Source organism: Sprattus sprattus (assembly GCF_963457725.1).
Source record: "Sprattus sprattus genome assembly, chromosome: 3".
Lineage (NCBI taxonomy): Eukaryota > Metazoa > Chordata > Actinopteri > Clupeiformes > Clupeidae > Sprattus > Sprattus sprattus.
Genome location: NC_137922.1, coordinates 28,331,737 through 28,341,736, shown reverse-complemented (window position 1 = coordinate 28,341,736; position 10,000 = coordinate 28,331,737). Strand labels below are relative to the sequence as shown.

General features: G+C 50.7%; 1 protein-coding gene across 1 annotated transcript in view; it reads right to left on the bottom strand.

The window, feature by feature from the left end:
• The window catches only part of nbeal1 (neurobeachin-like 1), a gene marked incomplete at its 5' end in the record, with an annotated part of 47,772 nt that overhangs the window by 18,453 nt on the left and 19,319 nt on the right, over positions 1 to 10,000 (bottom strand). Inside the window, 5 exon segments of the mRNA XM_080835431.1 lie at positions 1 to 75; positions 309 to 404; positions 6,696 to 6,797; positions 7,936 to 8,069; positions 9,546 to 9,694. The exon segment at positions 1 to 75 is cut by the window's left edge and continues 50 nt beyond it. Of these exon segments, the coding sequence (XP_080691557.1) occupies positions 1 to 75; positions 309 to 404; positions 6,696 to 6,797; positions 7,936 to 8,069; positions 9,546 to 9,694 (556 nt within the window).

Here is a 10,000-nt window from a genome sequence, read left to right as displayed (position 1 = left end):
GGACAGATCTCTGAACACACGCGGGTCCGACAGGTCCAACTCCTCTGACGTGTAGTCTGACAAGATCCAGGGGAACTGGACACGGAACAATACAACACCAACACACAGACACACAGACACACAAACAAACACACACACACACACACACACACACACACACACACACACACACACACACACACACAACAACAGAGTTAAAAGCTGTGCCTAGCTTGGCTCTGCAAGTGTATTTCTAAGCCGTGCTGTGTGAGGAGGCGCACACACACACACACACACACACACACACACACACACACACACACACACACCACAGGGTACTGGGCTAGGTTGTTGTAGGTCCTCCCTGCAACGGTGTTGAGCTGGATCAGGTAGTCAAAGTTGGACATCTCCCGGTTCACCCATTTCTGAGCAGAGGAGTGAGAGAATGCAGGAGACACACACACACACACACACACACACACACACACACACACACAAACACACACACACACAGGCCACAGGCGAAAGGATCAGTGTGTGTTTTATACTCAGTGCCACTATGAGGCAAAACAGCTTGAATATAACGCTAGGTTACGTATGTAACCATGGTTCTATGAATTTCGGATGACCGCCAGAGGCGGTGCTTTCAGCACTGGATGTCTATCGCGTATACGTGTAGTTCGAGTGTTTGTATCAACAAAAGTCACCTATGACCTGGGTGACGTATGCCTTTGTCCCGGTACTAAAGGCACGCCCACCCAGGAATCGCTCCTTGACAATCTTCTCGCGCATATTCCGAGTGACTGCCAAGCTCTGGCGGTCATCCGAAATTCATAGAACCATGGTTACATACGTAACCTAGCGTTCTATTTCATTTCTCCTGACCGCCAGAGGCGGTGCTTTCAGCACTGGATGACTAATACCCACAAAGTCACGAGGAAATCCTACCTTATTCCCGCTGTAAGGGTGTAGGAAGAACAGCTGCTGCCACTGGGTTGTGAGGGACCACATTAACCCGATAAAACCTTGCAAATGTGCAGGTTGAGGCCCATGATGCAGCTGTACAGATATCTGAAAGGGGGACACCTCTTAGGGCTGCCCACGATGTACACACACTCCTGGTTGAGTGACCTCGGACCTGAGGGACCGGGAGGCTACTGCTCCTATAGGCACAAGTAATAGCGTCCACCATCCACTGGGATAGCCGCTGCTTTGATAAGCTGTGCCCTCTCCTTTGTCCTGTATGACAGAGAAACAGTGAATCCGACTGGCGGAATTCCACCGTCCTATTAATATACGTCCTTAGTGCCCTCACTGGGCACAAGAGGTAGGCGCTCTGCTCCTGCTCATCCCCCTCAGTTGGGAGTTCCAACGCTGCCAGGCTGAGGGGCTGGTTTGTGTAGGATGATGAGAAGTTTTTGGGGAGAAACGCCGGATTCGGCCACAAAGTCACCCCTGTGCCTCCCGGGTTCCAATGAAGGCATTCCTGGCTTACGGATAATGCGTGTAGCTCCCCTACTCGCTTAGCCGATGCCATGGCCAAGAGAAATGCGGTCTTCACAGACAGCCATTTCAATTCCACCCTGTCTAAGGGTTCAAATGGGGACTGACATAGTGCCTTTAGCACTATGGGCAAGTCCCAAGAGGGCACTGGGCTTCGCTGAGGAGGCCTTAGACGTAGAGCCCCTCTAAGGAAGCGGGTTACTAGTGGATGGGACCCAACTGTCACACCATCTACCCTGCTGTGCCGGGCTGAGATGGCGGCCACATAAACCTTGATGGTGGAGGCTGCAAGGCCTCCATCAAAACGGGACTGGAGAAAGAGGAGAATCACCGGTACAGGACACCGTGTAGGGTCCTGCTTCTGTGATTGGCACCACTCGCAAAACAGTTTCCACCTATTTGCGTACAATGCATTGGTGGAAGGTGCCCGGGAGCTAAGGATGGTCCTTACCACTGCTGGGTCACATGACCCTAGCAACGGCTCTGGCCCTTCAGAGGCCAGACCCAAAGCTGCAGCTGCGCTGGGTTCGGATGCCAGATTTGACCCTCCAGCTGTGAGAGGAGGTCCGGCCTCACAGGGAGGCACCATGGTTCCCCCTCTAGTAATCTGTGCAAGATTGGGAACCATACTCGTCCTGGCCATCTGGGGGCTACAAGTAACACCTTGTGGTTCCCTCTGAGGATCCTGTCCAGAGTGGGCAGGATTAGTGGCAGTGGGGGGAAGGCGTATAGCAGCTGGTTCGGCCACGCATGGGCCAGTGCATCCTGGCCCAAGGGGCTTGTAGATTCCCCGAGGGAAAACCAAAGGGGACAGTGAGTTGTTGACTGGGAGGCAAAAAGATCCACCCCTGCCCTGCCATATCTCCGCCAGGTCGCTTCCACCACTTGTGGGTGTAGCCTCCACTCCCCAGGAGGCGGGTGCTGCCGGGATAGCAAATCCGCGGCCGTGTTCTGAACGCCTGGCAGGTGCATTGCCCTCAGGCTCAGAAAGTGTGGATAGGCCCATAGCCACAGCTGTTGGGCCAGCCTCAAGGCTTGTCTGGCCCTCGTGCTCCCCTGGTGGTTTACCTGGTAGACCACGGACATATTGTCTGTTCTCACCAGGACATGCTTTCCTACCAGCACTGGATAGAAATGTCTGAGCGCCAGCAGAACAGCCTGCAGCTCCAGTACATTTATGTGCTGTTCCTGCTGTTGAGGACTCCAGAGACCCCTGACTGTCCTGCATCGCCATACAGCTCCCCAACCTGTCATGGAAGCATCGGTGGCCACCACTTCCCTGCAGGAAGGTATGGCCCCCAAGGGAACCCCCTGGGTGAGATATGCCTCTCGCCTCCACGGGCGTAGCTTTGCCAGGCAACTGGCCGTGACTCTTACCGGCTTGTGCCTGTGGCAAGTGGGGTGCAAGCCCCGGTCGTTTAGCCAAATTTGTAGTGGCCGCAATGACAGCAGGCCCAAAGGGACCACTGACGAGGCCGCTGTGAGCATGCCCAGCAGTCTCAAGAATGATTTGAGGGCCAGAGCCCTGCCCCTCCTGAAAAGACTGATAAGTCTGAGGATGTTGTTGACCCGCTGTTGAGAGGGGGAAGCAACCATCAGCCGTGAGTCCAGCTGGATGCCAATAAACACAGTCTGCTGACTGGGCACCAGGGAGCTCTTTTCCTGGTTTATTCTTAGTCCTAGCCCTGTAACATGCGAGATTAGCAAACTTGACTCTCTGAGAGCCTCTGTCCTTGATTGGGAACAGATCAGCCAGTCGTCCAGATAGGGGAAAATGTGCATCCCTCTGGCTTGCAGTGGGGACAGCGCTGCTGCCACACATCTGGTGAAGACCCTGGGTGCCAGCGAGATCCCGAAGGGTAGTACGCAGAACTGGTAAGCTCTGCCCTCGAATGCAAACCGGAGAAACTGTCTGTGTCGAGGTGCAATAGGGATGTGGAAATATGCATCCTTTAGGTCGACGGTTGTAAACCAGTCTCCCTGCTTGATGCCCTGCAGCACATCTGCTGTGCGTAGCATGTGAAATCTTAAAACCTTGAGATGCGTGTTTAATTGCCTCAGGTCTAGTATAGGCCGGAGGCCCCCCCCCTTCTTTGGAATAATGAAATAAGTGGAGTAGAATCCACTGTTTCGTGAATACCTGTCTAATGGCTCGATGGCGCCTTTTTCCAAGAGAGCCCAGATCTCCTGACGCAGGCCCAGAGCCTTGTTTGGGTCCTTTACGAAGGTCATCTTGACCCCGCGAAACCTCGGTGGTCGGCGTCGGAACTGTATGCTGTACCCCTGTGACAGGGTTGAAATAACCCAGGGGTCCGACGTACGCGCTTCCCAGCACCTGAGCTGCTGGTCTGTGAAGCGCCCGACCACGGGAGTGGAGCAGTCATTGTCTGGCCCCTCGCCCCCTCTGATATTTTGAGGGGCGACGGCCAGAGAACTGGCCTCGCTGTGGCAAGCGAGGGGGCTGGCTGGGGGCAGGTTGGCGAAACCCCTGTGACTGCTGCGCTCTTGGCTGGGTAACCTGTTGCGACCTCGACCGAGTCGTAACTGCTCCAATAGGGGGCCTCTGTATGCCGGAAGCCTGACGGCTCAGACTGGCAAATTGTGTTCTGGCCTGTGTGACCAGTAGGCTACGCTCAAGGGTTTGCTGTGCGGCAGGGCCAAAAATCTGCCCTGGTATGACAGGCAGTGACAAAAGGGCTTTTCTGCACGGTTCCAACAGTGGAGACTGGGCCAACCATATCTGGCGTCGTGCCTGGGTTAACAAGGACATTAGCCTCCCCAACTCCCGGGTCATGTAAGCGAATGTCTGCAGGGAGGTGTCGCTTAGACTTTGTGCCGAGGGGTCAGCTCCAGAGGTTTGCAATGTCTCGGACAGAGCTAGCACCAGGTGCGACATTGAGTTCCCCAGACGTGCGATACGCGCTGCTGTGTCGTAACTCTTGGCAATGTAGTCATCTGTCTGACGGCACTGGGGCCGAGGACATCGAGCATCAGGCCGAAGTGCTTCCCCCGGCGTCAGCACTAGAGCAGCCACAGCTGGCTCTACATTGGGCATGCGATCCAGGCCATGGGCAGACGAATCCTGCATACTAGAGAGTGCCCTACAGTCCGGTGGGAGATGCCTGAGCCGTTTGGGATCTCCCCAGCATCTCTGCAGCTCCTCAATAAATGGGGCTGAGGGCGGAATATTAAAAGACGTAGACGGAGCTGCCTTCCTGAAAAAGGCGCTCTGAGAAGAGGTATGCACTGGTGGTGTATCCAACCCCAGCCGTGCCAGTGCCATCTTCACTGTGGGTCTAACTGACTCCTGGCTTCTCTCTGAGCCTTTCTGTGTGGTGTGGCTCGTTCCCTGGAAGCTGGGAGGAGAGTCACCTGGGCTTTTCTCTGTCGCCTCCACACCATATTCTCCCCCAAGGCCTAGGCTCTCCGAAGCCATGGTGGAGAGTATATCCTCCTCGAGGATCTCATAGGCTGGCGACAATACTGGAGGGAGTGTGCCTGAAGGAGACCCTGGTGCAGCTGTAGCGGAAACACTAGCAGGCTGTGCAGCAGGTCGTTGCAGATTTAAAAGTAAGGTCTTTATTTCTGCAAACTCTGACGTCAAAGTGTCCACCTTCTTGGCAAGCGGATCAGTCTTCCTGTGTTTCCCCCTACCAGATGGTTCCCAGGAATAAGGCCCACGGCGTTTGCTTGGTCTAGGAGAGATGGCTCTGCTTCTCTGTGTCGGGGGTGGCTCTAGCTGGGTCAGTCTCCCCAAACGCACAGATACGCTCATGCAGCTGCAGTTCATACATGCCAGCTCTGTGAGCCCTTGCCTTAGGTGCTCAATACCTAAGCATGAGGGACACCTATCATGGCCGTCCTCTAGCTCAAGAGGGGCCCGGCAAACAGTGCATGTCATAGCCATTGCAATATGTATCTATCCAAATCTATATAAATATGAGTGATACTTCCCCAGCAGCCTAGCGAAATAACACTAGGCCCTGTTATACAAGATACTGTTAGTCTTTTAGAGCGAACACGCTCCTCCTACACAGTTATCTTAACAAAAATAATAAATGCTGACCAATTCAATAATGATCAAGCATCCCCTCAGCCAATTAAGGCAGTGCTAACGCTCACGTTAGGTAATGTAGGCTTCCGTTTAAGAGTTACCAATTACCACACCGTGTGAACGCAGCCCGTTTACAGCATCAACAAAAAATCGACAGGGCTACCAAACCTGTCCTGTTCTAGAGCGAAAACACACTCTTCTTAACAGTCATCAAACAATGTTAGCGTGTTTACCGCATTAACAAAGTTGACAGGCTAACCACCTGTCCTGTTTTTAGAGCGAACACACACTCTTCTTAACAGTCATCAAACAATGTTAGCGTGTTTACCGCATTAACAAAGTTGACAGGCTAACCACCTGTCCTGTTTTTAGAGCGAACACACACTCTTCTTAACAGTCATCAAACAATGTTAGCGTGTTTACCGCATTAACAAAGTTGACAGGCTAACCACCTGTCCTGTTTTTAGAGCGAACACACACTCTTCTTAACAGTTATCAAACAATGCAGACATAGCGTGCTTACCGCATTAACAAAACAAAACAAAATCGACAGGGCTACAACCTGTCCTGTTTTAGAGCGGAAACACTCGTAAACAGCTCACCAAACAAAAATATGCGAGGAACTTCCAACTCGCTCAATGGGGTTTGAACTATCAGTTTTTAAGGCGAACACACCTGTTCTGATTAGCCCCCTGCCACAGCTCACCAAACAAAAAGTATGCGAGGAACTTCCAACTCACTCAATGGGGTTTGAACTATCAGTTTTTAAGGCGAACACACCTGTTCTGATTAGCCCCCTGCCTCAACCATTACACGAGCGTGATTCACTCGGTACAACAATAGAAGAGGCAAAACTCACCTTTTTTTTTTTCGGATTATCCGACACTCTCCTGTAAAGGAACTACTCACCTTCCGCGAGAAGAATTAAGGAGCGATTCCTGGGTGGGCGTGCCTTTAGTACCGGGACAAAGGCATACGTCACCCAGGTCATAGGTGACTTTTGTTGATACAAACACTCGAACTACACGTATACGCGATAGACATCCAGTGCTGAAAGCACCGCCTCTGGCGGTCAGGAGAAATGAAATAGAACTCATGTCCTGTTCACATGAACCCCACCCCCCCCCCCCCCCCCCCCACATGACCTTCGCACTCTGACCTGTGTGAGGCCTGAGGCCTTGAGGAGCTCTTGAGGAGAGCGTGTTCCAGACAGAGAGAGGGAACGTAGCAGCAGCAGCCGGTTATAGACCTTATTACGCACCTGGCACACAGAACACAAACAACATGAGTTAGAAACACACACACACACACACACACACACACACACACGGGAAGAGTGGTGATGATGGTTTCAGTAGTAGGCTCACCACACACACACACCACTCTCAACACACACACACACACACACACACACTACTCTCACATACACAAACACACTAACAGAGAAGGGGAGAAGAAGGGAAAGAGGACCTCTATTCATTTCTCAATTTTAATGTGAATTTATTTATTTTCTTATGTAAAGAAAATAAATAAGAGGCTGAGATAGACAGAGAGACGGACAGTCAACGGACAGTCAAGAGATACACACACACACACACACACACAGGTAGCTAAGTAAAGAGACAGACAGACAGACAGACCTCCAGTTGAGGAAGTAGTTGGTCTGGTCACACACACACACACACACACACACACACACAAACACACACACACACACACACCTCCTTCTTGAAGTTGAGGAAGTAGTTGGTCTGGTCACACACACACACACACACACACACACACACACACACACACACACACACACACACACACACACACACACACACACACACACCTCCTTCTTGAAGTTGAGGAAGTAGTTGGTCTGGTCACACACACACACACACACACACACACACACACACACACACACACACACACCTCCTTCTTGAAGTTGAGGAAGTTGTTGGTCTGGTCACACACACACACACACACACACACACACACACACACACACCTCCTTCTTGAAGTTGAGGAAGTAGTTGGTCTGGTCACACACACACACACACACACACACACACACACACACACACACACACACACCTCCTTCTTGAAGTTGAGGAAGTAGTTGGTCTGGTCACACACACACACACACACACACACACACACACGCACACACACACACACACACACACCTCCTTCTTGAAGTGGAGGAAGTAGTTGGTCTGGTCACACACACACACACACACACACACACACACACATACACACACACACACACACACACACACACACACACACACACACCTCCTTCTTGAAGTTGAGGAAGTAGTTGGTCTGGTCACACACACACACACACACACACACACACACACACACACACACACACACACACACACACACACACACACACACACCTCCTTCTTGAAGTTGAGGAAGTAGTTGGTCTGGTCGATGAGGAAGATCTCCAGTGCGGAGCGGCGCAGGTTGTAGCGGCGGAGATGCACCTCACGGATCTGAGACAGTGGCCACTTAAAGTCCTGACCCACGCCTGTCGCCACGACAACACAAGCAAACATGAAGTCAGGATTCAGGAAGTGAACGTGAGCAGATTTCTCTTCAGCACCACAACAACAACTATCTCTTGGGCCAGGTGAGAACAAGAATGCAAATTGCAGAGATTGAAATGTGAACGAGACGCATTTCATCACTTAGAGGCAGGGGCGCGAACGGAAATGGTAGACCTATACTAGAGCCAACTAGTCACGATAAACATTGTTGATAACGCATAGTTAACGTTAATAGTAGTCGATGACTCTGACTCTTAATTCTTCAATTGTGTATGTGTCAGATGGTTGTTGCAGTTCAAAGTGCTTTTGATAAAATCAATAAAAGCAAGCAGCAAAAGCAATGGAGAAAAATAATGGTCAACATCATATAAGAACCTGATGTTCCAATAGGCTTCTTGGATTACTAAAAGGAATAAAAGTAACTGTGTGTTCAAGGTTTATTTGCTTGAACAATCAACAAACAAAAGTTAAATCAGCTTCTGGAAAAAGCATATCTTGTAGGTCAGCTCTGGCTGCCATAGTTTTATCTGTGTCTTAGTCGGCTTGCGCCATTTTGTAGGCCTGTAGTTGTAAATACTTTGGTAAATACTTTGGCTTGTAGTGTATACTTTCAATACATAAGATACTTGCTAGTCTATATTTTGTACGGTTGTTTGGGGTTGTAAACAGTAAAATACGCTTGATTTTCCTTACATGTCGTAATAAGAAATGGAATCGCGCGCCAGTGTTGTACATTTTGTACGAAGATAATCTGTAACTTGTGGAAGTTGTATTGTTAAACGGTGAGTACTTTGGTAGATTAAAGTGTAAACTTTGAATACAAATGCTAGTATAACTTCGTAAGGTTGTGAGTGTACAGTGGTAATGTAAGTTGGATTCGTAAAATGTATTTTAGGAAATAAATTACATTGCTTGACCGTGTAGCTTTTTGTCTCTGTTCGTCACCGACTTTCAACCACAAAAATGAGTAAGATCTTAGAGTACTTATGAGTAAGAGTCTTCGACTACTATTAATGTTAACTATACGTTATCAACAACGTTTATCGTGACTAGAAGGCTCTAGTATAGGTCTACCATTTCCTTTCGCGCACCTCTAAGTGATGTAACGCGTCTCGTTCACATCTCCTCCCCTGCTGAACAGTCTCACACATTCAAATCTCTGCAATTTGCGCACCGGAACTTAGCTCCTTGGGGTGCAGTAAGTAAGTTACTCCTCACACTCTGTGTGGTGTGGTGTGGTGGGTTCTGTGGTCGTACCCTCCTCCTTCTCGCTGCTGCTGTCGTAGAAGTAGATGTGTTGTGTGGTGAGCTCCAGTGTCTGTGTGTGTGTGTGTGTGTGTCGTACCCTCCTCCTTCTCGCTGCTGCTGTCGTAGAAGTAGATGTGTTGTGTGGTGAGCTCCAGTGTGTGTGTGTGTGTGTGTGTGTGTGTGTGTGTGTGTGTGTGTGTGTGTCGTACCCTCCTCCTTCTCGCTGCTGCTGTCGTAGAAGTAGATGTGTTGTGTGGTGAGCTCGAGACGTCCTGGGAACACGTCCACCACTGTCACGAGCTCACACTCCTCCATCAACACCAGCTTCTCCTTCTGACCCACATCCTCTGCTTCCACCCTAGAGAGAGAGAGAGAAACAGAGAGAGAAGGAGAGGGGGAGAGAGAGAGAAGGGGAGGGGGAGAGAGAGAAAAGGGGAGGGAAAGAGAGAGAAGGGGAGGGGAGAGAGAGAGAAGGGGAGGGAAAGAGAGAGAAGGGGAGGGGAGAGAGAGAGAAGAGGAAGGGAGAGAGAGAGAGACAGAGAGAGAAGGGGAGGGGGAGAGAGAGAGAAGGGGAGGGGGAGAGAGAGAGAAGGGGAGGGAAAGAGAGAGAAGGGGAGGGGAGAGAGTGAGAAGGGGAAGGGAGAGAGAGATGGAGAGATAGAAG